The 19,691-nt window shown below is 43.0% G+C and overlaps 1 protein-coding gene across 1 annotated transcript; it reads right to left on the bottom strand.

Annotated features, from left to right (window-relative positions):
- Nucleotides 1–1,320: 1,320 nt before the first annotated feature.
- Nucleotides 1,321–19,097, bottom strand: LOC124595988. Its single transcript, XM_047134936.1, has 2 exons — nt 18,212–19,097; nt 1,321–1,343 (listed from the first exon to the last, which is right to left on the bottom strand). The coding sequence occupies exons 1-2, from the start codon at nt 19,095–19,097 to the stop codon at nt 1,321–1,323; spliced, it is 909 nt and encodes a 302-aa protein (XP_046990892.1).
- Between the last annotated feature and the right edge of the window lie 594 nt (nt 19,098–19,691).

Here is a 19,691-nt window from a genome sequence, read left to right on the forward strand (position 1 = left end):
GACGTGTGGGGTGTCGCATAGTCCTGCTGGAATTGCCCAAGTCCGTCGGAATGTACATGAATGGATGCAAGTGGTCAGACAGGATTCTTACGTACATGTCACCTGTCAGAGTCGTATCTAGACGTGTCAGGGGTCCCATATCACTCCAACTGCACACACCCAACACCATTACAGAGCCTCCACCAGCTTGAACAGTCCTCTGCTGACACGCAGGGTCCATGGATTCATGACATTGTCTCCATACCCGTACAGTCCATCTGCTCGATACAATTTGAAATGAGAGCGTCCGAGCAGGCAACATGTTTCCAGTCATCAACAGTCCAATGTCGGTGTTGGCCGTCCCATGAGAGGCGTAAAGCTTTGTATCGTGCAGCCATAAAGGATACACGAATGGGCCTTCGGCTCCCAAAAGCCCATATCGATGATGTTTCGTTGAATGGTTCGCACACTGACACTTGTTGATGGCTCAGAAATGGAAACCGCAGCAATTTCCGGAAGTGTTGCACTTCTGTCACGCTGAACGAGTCTCTTCAGTCGTCATTGGTCCCGTTCTTGCAGGATCTTTATCCGTCGTAGTGATGTTGGAGAACTGATGTTTTACCAGATTCCTGATATTCATAGTACACTCGTGAAATGGTCGTACCCGAAAATCCCCACTTCATCGCTACCTCGGAGGTACTGTCCTGTCGCTCGTGCGCGGAATGTAACACCACGTTCCAATTCACTTAAGTCTTGGTAACCTGCCATTGTACCAGCAGTAACCGATCTAACGACTGCAGCAGGCCGCGCCAGGTAGCCGCGCAGTCGCGGGCTCCTTGTCGCGGATCGCGCAGCTCCTCCCGTCGGAGGTTCGAGTCCTCCCTCGGGCATGTGTGTGTGTTGTGTCCTTAGTATAAGTTAGATTAAGTAGTGTGTATGCCTAGGGACCGATGACCTCAGCAGTTTGGTACCATAGGAACTTACCACAGCCGGCCGGAGTGGCCGTGCGGTTCTAGCCGCTACAGTGTCGAGCCGTGTGACCGCTACGGTTGCAGGTTCGAATCCTGCCTCGGGCATGGATGTGTGTGATGTCCTTAGGTTAGTTACGTTTAAGTAGTTCTAAGTTCTAGGGGACTGATGACCTCAGAAGTTAAGTCCCATAGTGCTCAGAGCCATTTGAACCATTTTTGAATTTACCACAAATTTCCAAAAACTTCGCCGGACACTTGTCATATATAGGCGTTGCCGACAGCAGCGCCGTATTCTGCTTGTTTACATATCTCTGTATTTGAATACATATGCTTATACCAGTTTCTTTGGCGCTTGAGTGTATATCTCTTATCATCTGTTGTCCGACGTCAAACCTGAAATTAAAATAAACAGTAGTTATGCTTTCCGGCTAACTAGGTCGCAAAGCTGGAAGTCAAACATCAGCAAGGAATGACTTTATTGCTCATATGACGCGTTTCGAAATTTATCCAACATCTGATATCCAGCAGCGATTACTGTACGTAGATATGGTGCTTCAAGCTGTACATGGAACAAACATTCGCGCTCTAGTCTACGCCCAGCAATCGATCCTCAAGATCTTATGAACGATAAATTCCGAAACGCTTCATATGAGCAATAAAGTCATTTTGCCTGATGTTTGACTTTTACCACTGCGACCCAGTCATCTTGAATGAATATTATAATAATACTCGCCTGCGTCCTGCATGACATTATGTCACATTTACATTATTGAAATTAAAGCATTCTCGAAAAGCTTGGATTGCCTGGGACCGATATCTTGCCAGTATCAATGTCGATAACAGGCAAAAATGGTCGAAGTCCTCGATTCCCGGAGTGGACGAACTGTCTGGGTACATAATTAAGTTTCAGTGGAACCGTTAGTGCACGAGTCATACTCGCACCTGGCCAGTTTTTATTTTCCATCTACTTCCTTTTCATCTCACTACCCGTTGTACATAGCCTTTCGCGACCGGAGTCAGTTCCCGCGAAATTCTAGTGAGCTGATGGCAGCGTCATACAGTAAAATGATGTACCTTTATTCTAAACGTTCTTCACCGGAATATGTAATACATTGTCACATACACTAAAGAAAGCCACCTGAACAGTGGCCGAAAAGTTCATTCATCATATTACTCCGTGGAGCGATCTTCAGCCCAGAAAAATTTACTAGTAATGTCAAATACTGTTGCTATCCCAATGAAGGATATGTCTTTTCCCGTCTAATTAGTCTCTACACAATTCAAGTCGCAGAAGTACATAAACCTGAGTGTATTTTCTAAAATCTTACTAAAAATACGTTCTGCATTTTTATGTGCGTCCCTTCCTGTTACTCGGTATTACAACGTCATTAACGCTGGGTAGCTCAAGATACGAGGGCACTTCGAAAAGTAAGATACGCGGTACTATGGCAGACCAAGTAACTTTTACTAAATGCTGCGCTACACTTCCATTGGACACACATACATGAAATAGTCGTCAAGTCTCTGTAAACAACGGTAAGAACAGAATGAGATTTTCATTCTGCAGCGGAGTGTGTTCTGATATGAAACTTCCTGGCAGATTAAAACTGTGTGCCGAGGTAGGAGACGAGGTACTGGCAGAATTAAAGCTGTGAGGGTGGATGCCGGCAAATGCGAAGATCCCGACTTCGAGTCTCGGTCCGGCACACAGTTTTAATCTGCCAGGAAGTTACCATAGCTCCATATTTAGCAATTACATACAACCGCTCGCTCACAGGAAGATCCGTACTTAAAGACTGGAAAATTGTTGAAGTCACGCCAATAACCATATAAGGAAAATACGAGTAATTCGTTGAATTACAGGCCCATATCATCAACGTCCATTTGCAGCAGGGTTTTGGAACATATACTGTATTGAAACATTACGAAGTGCTTCGAAGAAAAGGATTTATTGACACATATTCAGCACGGATTCAGAAAACATCGTTCTTGCGACACATAACTCTAGTTCTTTATACTCAGGAAGTAATGAATGCTAGCGACAGGGGATGTCAAATTGATTCCATATTTTTAGATTTCCAGAAGGCTTTCGACACAGTTCTTCACAAGCGTCTACTAATCAGACTGCGTGCCTATGCTATATCGCCTCAGACGTGCGACTGGATTCGTGATTTCCTGGCAGAAAGGTCACAGTTCGTAGTAATAAAAGAAAAGTCATCAAGTAAAACAGAAGCAATACCGGCGTTCTCCAAGGAAGTGTTATAGGCCTTCTGTTGTTCCTGATCTATATTAACGACATAGGAGACAATCTGAGTAGCCCTATTAGATTGTTTGCAGATGATGCCGTCATTTACCGTCAAGTAAAGTCATCATATGACCAAAACGAATTGCAAAATGATTTAGATAAGATACTTGTAAGGTGCGAAAAGTGGTAACTGATGCTGAATAAAGAAAAGTGTGAAGTTATTCACATGAGTACTAAAAGAAATCCGCTAAATTTCGATTACGCGATAAGTCACACAAATCTGAAGGCTGCAAATGCAGCTATATACTTGGGGATTACAGTTACAAATAATCTAAATTGGAACGATCACACAGATAATGTTGTGGGTAGAGCAAACCAAAGACAGCGATTCATTGGCAGAACAATTATACGGTGCAACAGGTCTACTAAAGAGACTGCTTACACCACGCTTGTACGCCCTATTCTGGGGTACTGCTGTGCGGTGTGGGATCCGCATCAGGTGGGACTGACAGATGGCATCGGAAAAGTACAAAGAATGGCAGCTCGTTTTGCATTATCGCGAAATGGGGAGATAGTGCCACAGACATGATACGTGAACTGGAGGGGCAATCATTAAAACAAAGGCGTTTTTCGTGGCGACGTGATCTTCTCACGAAATTTCAATCACCGGTTTTCTCCTCCGATTGCGAAAACATTCTGTTGGGACCCACCTACACAGGCAGAAATGATCATCACCATAAAATAAGAGAAATCTGGGCTCGAACAGAAAAATTTAAGTGCTCGTTTTTCCCGCGCGCTTTTCGAGAGTGGAAGGTAGTTCATTGAAACCTCTTCCAGGCACTTTTTTGTGAATAGCAGAGTAGTCACGTATATGTAGATGTAGATGAAACTTCCTGTCATAATAAAACCATGTGCCGCACCGGAACTCAAGTTCCATGTTCGAGTCCCGGTCCGGCACACAGTTTTAATCTGCCAGGAAATTTCAATAGTATTTTTGTCATATTCATATTTACCTTTTAAAAGTTAACAATTATAAAACATATTCAAATTACTGATAGTAGCAAAAATAGTAATGGTAATATTTCTGAACTGACAGAATTCGTGATCCCCTATTTTGGTAGTATACAAAAAGAGACGAAGAATTAAAATAATACTTTTGCTTAAGAAAATTGCTTGGGCAGGTTTAAGGGATCATATCAAGAAACTTTCAGAGGTAGCAGTATCGACCACCTTATATATATATATATATATATATATATATATATATATATACGGTGGTCGATACTGCTATATATATATATATATATATATATATATATATATATATATATATATATATATATATATACGGCCGACAGTTCTCTTAGGCTGTGTAGTACTACGCTCTAGTTTAACATCAATTCCAAATGCAATGCAGCAGACATAAGCGCTCGAATGCAATGGGAATTGCTACAAACACTCGTCGTCGTGTACATGACATTCGTTAGGAGTGGTCACTGTTCATAAATATTTTTTTCATAACCTTTCTTAACACCTATTTCTGCGACCTATCTCGTACACTTAAGTTGATGGGAGGGGAAAACTTCTCGCAAAAAATTTAGTTTTGTCATATTGAGTTTTTTGAAGCTATACAAGCGTGGTAATTCTCTGATTTTGCTGCTTCGGAGATATTCTTGATTATAGATTGTCTGCTTCTTTGTATAAATCTATTGTGGTGTCACAGCCAGACACCACACTTGCTAGGTGGTAGCTTTAAATCGGCCACGGTCCAGTAGTACATGTCGGACCCGCGTGTCGCCACTGTCAGTGATAGCAAACCGAGCGCCACCACACGGCAGGTCTCGAGAGACTTACTAGCACTCGCCCCAGTTGTACGGACGACGTAGCTAGCTATGCACACTGACGAAGCTTCGCTCATTTGCAGAGCAGATAGTTAGAATAGCCTTCAGCTAAGTCAATGGCTACGACCTAGCAAGGCGCCCTAGCAATTGATAGTTATCGTATGAAGCATGTCTCATCAAGAACGATGTACCACAATGATGGATTAAAGTTAAGTATTCCAGAAGCTACGTACTTTTCTTTATAGCATTCATTACGTATCCTGTTTCAGACCTCACGCCATCCTGCGTGAGCTTATCGCGTGTATTTCGGTCTCCTCAAACCACACTGTGTCGGCACTTCTGTCGACACATCATCTATACTAATAATAAAACCGTCCCCACCCCCCTCCCACGAACCACGGACCTCGCCGTTGGTGGGGAGGCTTGCATGCCTCAGCGATACAGATAGCCGTACCGTAGGTAACTACGACGGAGGGGTATCTGTTGAGGGGCCAGACAAACGTGTGGTTCCTGAAGAGAGGCAGCAGCCTTTTTAATAGTTGCAGGGGAGACTTTAATAGTTGCAGGGGAAACAGTCTGGATGATTGACGTATCTGGCCTTGTAAGACTAACCAAAACGGCCTTGCTGTGCTGGTACTGCGAGCGGCTGAAAACAAGGGGAAACTACAGCCGTAATTTTTCCCGAGGGCATGCAGCTTTAGAGCCAGTCCTGACAAAACTATACCATCTGGTGAGCAAGATGTTTGAGACAGGTAAAATACCCTCAGACTTCAAGAAGAATATAATAATTCCAGTCCAAAAGAAAGCAGGTGTTGACAGATGTGAAAACTACCGAACTATCAGTTTATCATGTTACGGCTACAAAATACTAACGCGAATTCTTTACAGACGAATGGAAAAACTGGGAGAAGCCGACCTCGGGGAAGATGAGGCGGATTCCGTAGAAATGTTGGAACACGTGAGACAATACTGACCCTACGACTTATCTTAGAAGATAGATTAAGGAAAGACAAACCTACGTTTCTGGCATTTGTAGACTTATAGAAAGTTTTGACAATGTTGACTGGAATACTCTCTCTCAAATTCTGAAGGTGGCAGGGGTAATATACAGGGAGCGAAAAGCTACTTACTATTTGTACAGAAACCAGATGGCAGTTGTAAGAGTCGAGGGACATGAAAGGGAAGCAGTGGTTGGGAAGGCTGTGAGGCAGGGTTGTAGCCTGTCCCCGATGTTATTCAATCTGTATATTGAGCAAGCAGTAAAGGAAACAAAAGAAAAATTCGGAGTAGGTATTAAAATCCACGGTGGGGAAATAAAAACTTTGAGGTTCGCCGATGACATTGTAATTCTGTCAGAGACCGAAAAGGACTTGGAAGAGCAGTTGAACGGAATGCACATTGTCGTGAAAGGAGGATATAAGATGAACATCAACAAACGCAAAACAAGGATAATCGAATGTAGTCGAATTAAGCCGGGTGATGCTGAGGGAATTAGATTAGGAAATGAGACACTTAAAGTAGTAAAGGAGTTTTGCTATTTGGGGAGCAAAACAACTGATGATTGTCGAAGTAGAGTGGATATAAAATGTAGACTGGCAATGGCAAGGAAAGCGTTTCTGAAGGAGAGAAATTTGTTAACATCGAGTATTGATTGAAGTGTTAGGAAGTCGTTTCTGAAAGTATTTGTTTGGAGTGTAGCCATGTATGGAAGTGAAACATGGACGATAAATAGTTTGGACAAGAAGAGAATAGAAGCTTTAAAAATGCGGTGCTACAGAAGAACGCTGAAGATTAGATGGGTAGATTACATAACTAATGAGGAGGTATTGAATGGAATTGGGGAGAAGAGAAGTTTGTGGCACAACGTGACTAGAAGAAGGGGTCAGTTGGTAGGACATGTTCTGAGGCATCAAGGGATTACCAATTTAGTATTGGAGGGAAGCGTGGAGGGTAAAAATCGTAAAGGTAGACCAAGAGATGAATACACTAAGCAGATTCAGACGGATGTAGGCTGCAGTAGGTACTGGGAGATGAAGAAGCTTGCACAGGATAGAGCAGAGTGGAGAGCTGCATCAAACCAGTCTCAGTACTAAAGACCACAACAACAACAACAACAATAAAACCGTAAAATCGTCGTGTCTGTCTTTATCTGTTTGACCGCGCTAAACTGAAAAATTACTACTAGAATTTTCGTGGTGTTTTAACATGTAACTTTGGCGTGACTTGGAGCGACATGTAAGCTTCATTTCATCAAAATCTGATCACGGAAAAAAGAGAGAGGGATTTAATGTCGGTTTAAAGATGCTAATCGCCAAAGCTACCAGAGAAATTTTCATGGGGTTTTCAGAGATAACCAGAGGGTAGCTTGGGGAAACATACAGGCTTTATCGTAACACAAAAAAGAAAGATATCGCAGTTTAACCTTTTATCCAAAATCGTCAGCTCAACTTTGTACTTCGGATGTCTACTCCAGTAATAAGGAATCCTATTTTAAGCACCAAGTAGAAGGCGCTGTGAGTCTTGTAGCACACTGAACACGCCGCTGTTATTTTTTTAACTCATTAATAGGTGTATTTTCGGCAGTCTGCCCCAGTGACAGAATTAAGCGCCGCAATAATATCTTACGAATACATAATAACAATGAATTCACATGGCTAGAGTATACAGATTTACCAATTGCGTTTTGTGAACAATTCTTGGTGAGCGCATGTTATGCCTTGACCATAAACGAAGCACAAGCTCAAACGCTGCCTGTTACGGGCGTGGACCTTAAGTGTCAGTTGTTTTTCTCACGCACGGCCAGCTCAACATAGACCTCCCTGTCTTAGTGATGGAAACAAGCTCTTCGTTCATTTCTGCAATCATACTACTTCAAATGTTGTCTGCAAAGAAGCTTTATAAGTCAAAAACAGCTCCTGCACAGCGATAAATAAATATCCGAACAATGCAGGGTTTCTCAACTGGTGCGTAAGTAATAATGTATATCTCGGATTATTCATTTCCTATCTTTGGCTAAATTTGCTTTAATTGCTGCAGATTATTTGACTGTTCATGTATATTTACGTGAAATACACTATACAGAGATGTTCATTAATAGTCTTCTAACCTTTTTTTTTTTTATAAATATTCAATCTGTCAAACATTTCTTTAACTCTTCCTATGTAGTACAATAACTCTCTGTCGTAGTAAAATGTACAGCTAACAATGCACTTAATAATTCGGCAGATAAAGGTAGACTGTTCAGTTCGGCATTTGAATTCAGAGTAACCGACAACCTCAAAATATTTCAAATGGTTCAAATGGCTCTCAGCACTATGGGACTTAACTTCCGAGGTCATCAGTCCCCTACAACGTAGAACTAATTAAACCTACCTAACCTAAGGACATCACACAAACCCATGCCCGAGGCAGGATTCGAACCTGCGACCGTAGTGGTACCGCGGTTCCAGACTGTAGCGCCTAGAACCGCTCGGCCACCTCGGCCGGCAAAATATTCCATCTATCTACTATAATAATCATCCACACCCGCGCATTAGTTATAGTTTTTGAATTAATTATTCACTCAGACATGAGTACAGTTTATGCTAGGGAACAAAAATTAGGCGATTATTATAGCAAAATCAGATTTTTACGACACAGTTCAATCACTATTTATTGGCGTAGTCCTTTTCTTTCACACAATGAAATTAGCACTGGTGAGACGGTTTACAGTTTTACTTTAATAATAATTTGACTCCGAGCCCCCAATAGCAGTAATGTAGGCTGCTATAAACGAAAATTACTTAATCAATTCGAACAGAACCACACGTCCCACTGCCCTATTTGTTCTAACAGTTTTGGCGCGAAATCGCAGTTCGCCACATGTTCACTTACGACGATGTATACCTCGTAAATCGTACTCACACAAATAATCGTAGCACTTCCAGTTCACCAAATATATGCTTGCACAATTGCACTATTAAACAATACTCTTTGTCGAAATATATCGGCACGAAAAAGAATTCTCAAAGAAGCACATGGGCCACCCTCAAGTGGGGTTGCTCGCCACCCACCCTCCCAAACGACTGACCAACGAATGACCGTTGTTCAAGATGGCCGCTCGCTTATATAGGCTCGGACGTCAGCCACCCTGGTTATTTAAGTACCATTCTCACCAGTTAAGGTTACAAATTTTGATACATACATCCCTCGACAGAAACAAGTACACCATCGGAACCACGCTAAAAAGTACATCTTACTTACTATATTACATTAATTTCTAGGATTATTCTATCGCCCGTAAATCAAGTTTTAGTTTTTGCAAAATTTCGCCACTTAGCGCAAATTTGTTTGTTTACATCTGTGCTGCAAAGTTTTAAAATGGAACTGCATAGAGCACCGTTTTTAGACGTAATGTATAGCGTTCTACACATTGCGCTGCTCTAGATCTTCATATCTATAATAATTAATTAATTATGGACGATAAATGTTAATAATAATTTGCAAACAATGAAAACTATTGCAAGTTAAGTGTATAGTGTAACTTAACTAGTTTAAAATACGTGTGATGCCACCCAAAATATTATATAGTGCCATTCTTTACGTCACGAATTTTCTATTGAATTTTATGAACAATTTTCCCTCAGACTTTGTTGATTGCTCTTTATGGGCTTAATTATTTATGAATCTTAACATATGACTCGATCCGCTATGACGAAACGTTTTTAATGAGTGTTCGCTCATCCCTGTAAGTTGTTATTTACTATTTTCATTAACCTTTCAGTAGTCGTGATATTAACCGATTTTGAGGTTACTATAAATTTTGCGTGACTTGAAATAAGGACCGATCTTTCAGAAGGTGCATATTGCTGCCCACAATCCACTGCCGCATCGCTCTTCACCGTAAGTTACATAGTTTTCGCGTAATGCGCGAAAAACCAAACAATGTCCCAAGCTGCGGGCCACGTGGCCTCCCGGCGGCGGAGACCATCCCATCAACCGTTGCAAATCTCGCGCGGGCGCGCCACGCGCTTCCGCAAATTGCGCGCCATGTAGCGCGCTCGCTCTCCACAAAGCAATCCTCGCATGCTAGAAATATTCATCTAGTAACGGTGGTTTGTACCGTCACAGTGGCATGGATACCACTACTAGGTGGTATGTTTTCAGAGGTATGTGTCACCAGACGTCTGCACTCAGGGCACACAATTCCCGTAAATTAGGAACATGTGGCCGAGGACATCCCATGTCTGTTCCATCACGCTCACATCAGACAATTTTGATGGCCAAGACGTCAACGTGAGTTCATTACCATGCTCCTCAAACCAATGTAGCACGATTCTGGTCTTATGACAGGAATAGTTATCCTGCTCGATGATGCCATCACTGCCGGTCATTAACGTAGGTCCCGTGGAAGCCCACGTGAATATTCCCCTAAGCATTACATTGCTCCAACCGGCTTGTAACTGTAGCGTGGAGCATGTATCGAGCAGCCCTCGCCTGAACCCTGGCGTATCTAAACACCTGGTGTAGGAAGAAACTCGATTTATCCGACCAAGCGACACGTTTCGATTGACCCACGGTCCAGTCCACTGCAATAGTAATTGACGATTTCGTTCGTAACCACAGTGTCCAACAATGTGCGCCGAACGGTGTGATGCGAAACACTTGTGCCTGCACCAATACTGACCTCTGTAACTGGATCCACGACAGTTCAACGCCTGTCCTTATAATCAGAACGGTCAAGCTTGCGACCTTCATATCCTGTGATGATGGGTGGACGTCCAACACCTTGCCGTCTACTCGTGGTTTCATAGTCCTTCAACCACTTTCCATTGACACTCACAACAGTAGCACGAAAAGCCATTTCCGAGGTACTCATTCCCAGGTGCCAGACCATAACAATATCCCCTATAATAAAGTCGCTTATGTTAGTGGAATTCCCCGTCTGCGGTTCGTATCGTCGCTGGAATGACACCCCCTTTCTCCTCTGCTTCGCTTATATGCTATCATCGCCGCACCTGAGTTACCAAACGTTAGTTAATCTCACGATGGATAGTGGCCACAATACGCTCTAAGACAAAGGAAAAAACAAATGATATGATGCACCATGAAGCAATCGGACGGAAATCGGTAGATGTGATACACATGTACAGACAAACAAATTATTAAAATTTCAGAAAAAATACATGATTTATTCAAGGGAAAGAGCTTCGAAAAATCGAGCAAGTCAATAACACGTTGGTGCACCTTTGGTCCTTACGCAAGCAGATGTTCGGCTTGGCATTGATTGATAGAAAGTTTGGATGTCATTCTCAGGGATGTCGTGCCAAATTATGTTCAATTTGCGCCTTACATCATCTAAATTCCAAGTTGGTAGGAAGGCCCTGCCCATAATGCTCAAAACGTTCTCAATTGGGCTGACATTTGGCCACCGTACTGGCCAAGGTAGTGTTTGGCAAGAGAGAATACAAGCAACAGAAACTCACCGTGTTCAAGCGGGCTCTATCTTGCCGAATGCTAAGTCCAGGATGGCTTGCCATGAAAGGCAACAAAACGGTGCGTGAATATCGCCGACATACCACTGTGCTGTCAAGGTGCCTCGGATGACAACCAAAGCGGACCTGCTATGAAATGAAATGGCATAGCGGACCATCAAACCTAGCTGTTGGGCCGTAAAGGGGGCGACAGTCAGATTGGTATCTCCTCGCTGCCCGAGGCGTCTCTTCTCTGATCATCGCTCAGTTCGAAGCGAGACTCGTTACTGCAGACAATATTCCTCAGTCAATGTGTTTCCAGGTCGAAGATATGTCTGGAGATGCTAAGACAGCTGTGCGGTATCGACCTGACTGTCACCCGCCATATGGCGCGACAACCAGGAGTGGTGGTCTGGGGCGCCATTTCATTTCACAGCAGGTCCGCTTTGGTTGTCATCCACTGGACACTTACAACAGAGCAGTGCCCCGACGATGTTCTATACCGCGTTTTATTGCCATTCATGGCAAGCTATCCTGGACTTGCGTTTCAACAAGACAATGTAAGCCCACATACGCTGAAAGTTTCTATTGCTTTTCTTTGTGCTCGTGAAACCCTATTTTGGCTAGCAAGGTCCCTGCAATTGTGATCGTCTGGAAAATTATGTGCAGCGCCGTTCAATTAGCTCGGGATTTTGACGATCTAATGCACGAGTTGGACAGAATTTGGCACGATATTCCCCAAGAGGACATCCAACAACTCTATCACCAATCCCAAGCCAATTAACTGCTTGCTTAAGGGCCAGAGGGGGACCAACGCATTATACACTTGCTCAAATTGTTAAGTTCTTTCTCTTGAATAAATGCCAAATTCTTCTGAAGCAGTACCCAGTTGTTTGTCTGTACATATACATCACAAATACCAATTTCCATCCCGTTCGAATAATTCCTTCGCGGTGTGTCTTTTTTTGTCATAACGTGTACATTGGCTCATGAGTGTAAATTGGTTTTTATTACAAATTTAAGTTTGCTTTAAATGGAATTTTGTCGGGCCAGTCAATAGACTAGCTTCATCTTTGTCTGGTACCATGTTAAGTTAAAGGAAAATCGAGGAATATCAGTGTTCCCAGCAGCGATAAAATAGGGGTACTGTATGGCGGTACCACGAATGTGGCGCAGCTTGGCCCAAGTGCTGCAAGCAGTCGCTCCTGCAAATGTTGAGTATTCTTCGTGTTTTACAGTCTCTGTTGACAAATGTTTAAGTTGAAACATACCCTTAGAAAAAATTAAAATGACAGTACTGGAAAACCTCTTACGTTATTTGATTTTCAAACAGCTGAGCAAACCTGAACGTACTCAGACATTTCTCTCTTTATTATTCTGATCATCACTAAACTGACACACAATATTTTTAGCGCAACGCAATATGACTTTCAATAATCCCTACACAATTGTCACAATATTTCACGCGATAACACAGAAAAGGAAAATTTGAAGAGTAAAATAAAAAAAATAAAAAATAAACATTAACATAGCACTGAAAATAACATCTACTTAATTGGAGTCGCGGCTGCGAAATACTTGGAGCAAATCTACATCTATGTCACAACTGTTTTACAGTACAACAATGAAAAACTACAACTACAAAGGAAATTCTCTCTACAATTATGCGCTAGCGATAAACAATAACTACATAAATTACTCAAACCACAAGAAAAAATCAGAAGATTCCAGTGAGGTATCTTCGGCGAAGGGTCGACATATGAAACGGCCCCTTAGAAAAATTATGAATCACTGTGCTGGTAAACTTTTACGTTATTTGATTTTCAAACAGCTGAGCAAAACTGAACGTACACAGACATTTCTCTCTTTATTTATTCTTATCATCACTAAACTGACACACAATATTTTTAGCGCAACGCAATCTGACTTTCAATAATCCCTACAAAAGAATGGCCCTGACTAACAATAACCTATACCTTTCATGAATCACTTACCTCACAAAAATCTTCGTTACTCGAACTACTGCAATACAACGAGCGCCAATACTGCCAGCTAAATAAAAGATTCTGACTACTGAAGGCACTAACTACTGATAGGCATAGTTAGCAAATGAAGATTTTGATAGAGAACAAACAATGCATTTACCTTAATAATGTTCAAAAGTCATCATATATATACAGGGTGAGTCACCTAACATTACCGCTGGATATATTTCGTAAACCACGTCAAATACTGACGAATCGATTCCACAGACCAAACGTGAGGAGAGGGGCTAGTGTAATTGGTTAACACAAACCATAAAAAAATGCACGGAAGTATGTTTTTTAACACAAACCTATGTTTTTTTAAATGGAACCCCCTTAGTTTTGTTAGCACATCTGAACATATAAACAAATACGTAATCAGTGCCGTTTGTTGCATTGTAAAATATTAATTACATCCGGAGATATTGTAACCTAAAGTTGACGCTTGAGTACCACTCCTCCGCTGTTCGATCGTGTGTATCGGAGAGCACCGAATTACGTAGGGATCCAAAGGGAACGGTGATGGACCTTAGGTACAGAAGAGACTGGAACAGCACATTACGTCCACATGCTAACACCTTTTTATTGGTCTTTTTCACTGACGCACATGTACATTACCATGGGGGGTGAGGTACACGTACACACGTGGTTTCCGTTTTCAATTACGGAGTGGAATAGAGAGTGTCCCGACATGTCAGGCCAATAGATGTTCAATGTGGTGTCCATCATTTGCTGCACACAATTGCAGTCTCTGGCGTAATGAATGTCGTACACGCCGCAGTACATCTGGTGTAATGTCGCCGCAGGCTGCCACAATACGTTGTTTCATATCCTCTGAGGTCGTAGGCACATCGCGGTACACATTCTCCTTTAACGTACCCCACAGAAAGAAGTCCAGAGGTGTAAGATGAGGAGAACGGGCTGGCCAATTTATGCGTCCTCCACGTCCTCCACGCAACTGAACGTCGGAGGTTTCAAGAGTCAACTTTAGGTTACAATATCTCCGGATGTAATTAACATTTTACAATGCAACAAACGGCACTGATTACGTATTTGTTTGTATGTTCAGATGTGCTAACAAAACTAACGTGGTTCCATTTAAAAAAACGTAGGTTTGTGTTAAAAAACATACTTCCGTGCATTTTTGTATGGTTTGTATTAAACAATTACACTAGCCCCTCTCCTCACGTTCGGTCTGTGGAATCGGTTCGTCAGTATTTGATGTGGTTTACGAAATATATCCAGCCCAGCGGTAACGTTAGGTGACTCACCCTGTATATATATATATATATATATATATATATATTACAGGGTGTTACAAAAAGGTACGGCCAAACTTTCAGGTTTCAGGAAACATTCGTCACACACAAAGAAAGAAAATATGTTATGTGGACATGTGTCCGGCAACGCTTACTTTCCATGTTAGAGCTCATTTTATTACTTTTCTTCAAATCACATTAATCATGGAATGGAAACACATAGCAACAGAACGTACCAGCGTGACTTCAAACACTTTGTTAGAGGAAATGTTCAAAATGTCCTCCGTTAGCGAGGATACATGCATCCACCCTCCGTCGCATGGAATCCCTGATGCGCTGATGCAGCCCTGGAGAATGGCGTATTCTATCATAGCCGTCCACAATACGAGCACGAAGAGTTTCTACATTTGGTACCGGGGTTGCGCAGACAAGAGCTTTCAAATGCCCCCATAAATGAAAGTCAAGACGGTTGAGGTCAAGAGAGCGTGGAGGGCATGGAAATGGTCCGCCTCTACCAATCCATCTGTCACCGAATCTGTTGTTGAGAAGCGTACGAACACTTCGACTGAAATGTGCAGGAGCTCCATCGTGCGTGAACCACATGTTGTAAAGGCACATGTTCTAGCAGCACAGGTAGAGTATCCCGTATGAAATCATGCTAACGTGCTCCATTGAGCGTAGGTGGAAGAACATGGGGCCCAATCAAGACATCACCAAGAATGCCTGCCCAAACGTTCAGAGAAAATCTGTGTTGATGACGTGATTGCACAATTGCGTGCGGATTCTCGTCAGCCCACACATGTTGATTGTGAAAATTAACAATTTGATCACGTTGGAATGAAGCCTCATCCGTAAAGAGAACATTTGCATTGAAATGAGGATTGAGTCATTGTTGGATGAACCATTCGCAGAAGTGTACCCATGGAGGCCAATCAGCTGCTGATAGTGCCTGCACACGCTGAACATGGTACGGAAACAACTGGTTCTCCCGTAGCACTCTCCATACAGTGACGTGGTCAACGTTACCTTGTACAGCAGCAACTTCTCTGACGCTGACATTATGGTCATCGTCAACTGCACGAAGAATTGCCTCGTCCATTGCAGGTGTCCTCGTCGTTCTAGGTCTTCCCCAGTCGCGAGTCATAGGCTGGAATGTTCCGTGCTCCCTAAGACGCCGATCAATTGCATCGAACGTCTTCCTGTCGGGACACCTTCGTTCTGGAAATCTGTCTCGATACAAACGTACCGCGCCACGGCTATTGCCCCGTGCTAATCCATACATCAAATGGGCACCTGCCAACTCCGCATTTGTAGACATTGCACTGACTGCAAAACCACGTTCGTGATGAACACTACCCTGTTGATGCTACGTACTGATGTGCTCGATGCTAGTACTGTAGAGCAATGAGTCGTATGTCAACTCAAGCACCGAAGTCAACATTGCCTTCCTTAAATTGGGCCAACTGGCGGTGAATCGAGGAAGTACAGTACACACTGACGAAACTAAAATGGGACCTAACATGGAAATTAAGCGTTTCCGGACACATGTCCACATAATTATATATATATATATAATATAAAGAAAAGATGTTATATATATATATATATATATATATATATATATATATATATTAATTCATGACCTCCATCTTTGCAAATTTCTTTTTTCTGGCGGGCACACTTCCAGATCGTCCACTAATAGAAACCTCTCAAAACTCGAGCATTTCTCTCTCCACATCCACCACTGCTGGCGGCTCACCTCCAACTGCTACGTGCTGTTCGCGTCCAACTGCCCAACACTACAATATCGAATATTCCAACAATGAGTCCAACCAGCCACCGACTACACACAGCACAGCACGCACAGTCAGTGATTTTCATACAGAGCGCTACGTGACGTTACCAACATAAAAACCTAAAGAGCCTACTTACAAAGTGAATGGAATACTAGACAAATTTGAGACCACTTTATTACCTAATATATAAAATTACACTTAACAATTTCGTTCTCAACGAGAGCCAAAGCAAATATTTCCGTTGTCACTGAAAGTCGCAATGTACACCGAACGATCAGCCGCCATTAGGCTGCTCTACAGGCACCTCAGCTTCTACCGCCCAAACGGCTAATACAATGGCGACACCATCCGCAACAAAATGCACAACGACCATGGACAATATAGTGATGCCTTCATGCTCACGGATGGTACGTGGCCTGGCATCACTAACTAGGCGAGCGATAACATACCTACTGGCACTATACCAACAGCGACAATGAAATAACAGAACTGAAAATATCTTAAAAAAAGCTAGAGAAAAGGAAGTCTTTGTTTGGGTCGACTTTGCCTACATATCAGGCAGAACTGGAAATATCTTCCGAAACTGCAAATAAATCGTGAATTACCAACAATTATAGGAATGTAACGGCAAGGTATAGTAATTTTCAATAACTTTTGGATGCTTGATTAGAGTAGATTAGATATATTTCCTGTTTCGTAGATCTGTAATGAGGAGATTCATAAAGACAGAGAACATATTGTAAAACTAGAATAAGTAATACATATACATATTTAAAAGAAAATATGTACTGTGTACTATTGGTGCTTCCCTAAATCCTAAGTTAAATGACGCATTTGTTGAATTGATTATAATACTCCTTCTATGTCGGAAAATGCAGTAATGCATAAGGTATCCAAAATATTTAGTGACCATTCTAGAATGAGATTTTCACTCTGCAGCGGAGTGTGCGCTGATATGAAACTTCCTGGCAGATTAAAACTGTGTGCCCGACCGAGACTCGAACTCAGGACCTTAGCCTTTCGCAGGCAAGTGCTCTGCCATCTGAGCTACCGAAGCTCGCCTCACGCTCGGTTTTAATCTGCCAGGAAGTTTCATATCAGCGCACACTCCGCTGCAGAGTGAAAATCTCATTCTGGAAACATCCCCCAGGCTGTGGCTAAGCCATGTCTCCGCTATATCATTTCTTTCAGGAGTGCTAGTTCAGCAAGGTTCGCAGGAGAGCTTCTGTAAAGTTTGGAAGGTAGGAGACGAGATACTGGCAGAAGTAAAGCTATGAGTACCGGCGTGTGTCGTGCTTCGGTAGCTCAGATGCTAGAGCACTTGCCCGCGAAAGGCAAAGGTCCCGAGTTCGAGTCTCGGTCGGGCACACAGTTTTAATCTGCCAGGAAGTTTCATATTTAGTGACGATGTTTGATTTTCTGGCTGCTGTAAATGACTAAACTGACCCGCTCTTCTTACAGTGTTGGTGATCACAACTGTGGATGGAGGCATCCTCGCAGCCATCAGGAAAGCATTCCAATCACTGAAGCATAAAAAGGAGAAAGATGCAACAGCAACAACATCGACACTAACGGTAACCCAGTCGAATGATACCTTAACGATACTCAATACACTAAGAGAAGCAATGCAACCTGACGACATACTGACAACCAGCACGCCGACGCACGCTACTTTGTCTGGCACCACGGCCACCCCTACCATGCCGACAGAAGCGATACCGAGTAGCGCGACGGTGACAGCCACTGCGCCAACGCAGTCCACACTGGTGGTCTCCACAGAGGGAGTCCCCGCAGTAACGCCTGCCACAGCAGTGGGTACCACAACGACGGGTACTACGACGACGGTTACCAAGATGACGGGCACTACAACAATGCATGCCACGGTGACGGACAGCACGAGATCAGGTACTACGACTGCTGCTACCGTGACAAGGAGTATCACGACAACGGGTATCCCGGCGACAGATACCACGAAGACGGATATCACGAGTACGAATACCACAATTCCAGCTACCACCGGCACTGGTACCATGACAAAGGATACCACAACTGCAGATACCATGACGATGGGTACCACAATTGCAGGTACCACGACGACGGGTACCAGGAGAATGGATACCTCGATGACAGGTACTGTGACGACAAGTACAAGGGTGGCTGATGTCGTAACAGTGGATACCACAGCCACAGGCACCACGGTGACTGATACCACACCTGTGGCCGTCACGCAGACGATCTTCGTCGAAACACGGTCCACAGAAATAGGTACGACAGCATCGGTTCCTACACTGGCGGTTACCGCAGTGGCAGACACCATGGTGACGAACACTGCGGCTGCAGCTGCCATGGTGATGGACACCATGATGAGAGTCACAACACCATCACTCATTACACCGACGGCCACCATGGTGACACCCATTACGCCCACAGCCATCACGCCGACGACTGTGACAATCATATCAGCAGCAAACGATACACTGACAACTGCCACTGCCGGCGTCTCTAACACAACGGCAACAGAACAGCCCATCCCAGCCTTCATCACAGCGAGTTCGTCTACACCAGTGGCAGGTGCGACTAATGGTAAGTTACACGTCACGTCTCTTGTTGTGTACCTTTTCGCTCTATTTCTTCATTGATAATTTAAGTTTCTCATTACAGCAGTACCGGGAAACCCGTGCGAAATTTTCGCACTTTTGTAGTGGTAAATAACTACAGTATTTGGAGTAAATGTTGTCGTTGGGATGATGCTAGTTGTGGGAATGAAAACACCTTTAAAAATGAGCCGAACTACGTGAAATAATGATCATAAATTTATGATACATCATAGTATATACATTTCTATGTACATAATTTTGAACAAAATTGTTTACAGAGCATTACAGTAACTGGGTGTAAACGATATTTGACGTAAGAATGTAATCTTCGTCTACTTTTTGTTTTTCATTTTGTAAAACGGATACAAAAATATTACTTCATTTAGTTACCATTGAGAAAGCTATACACAATTGTCTGTGAGTAAGGACGGGATACGGTAAATAGAATCCTGCGGCTTGTTTATAGTGGTCGCAAATGTAGTTTTAATAGAAACTGTCTTCTTGTAAGTAGATGGCGGTAGGTTTAT

Source organism: Schistocerca americana, chromosome 1, assembly GCF_021461395.2.
Source record: "Schistocerca americana isolate TAMUIC-IGC-003095 chromosome 1, iqSchAmer2.1, whole genome shotgun sequence".
NCBI classification, from domain to species: domain Eukaryota; kingdom Metazoa; phylum Arthropoda; class Insecta; order Orthoptera; family Acrididae; genus Schistocerca; species Schistocerca americana.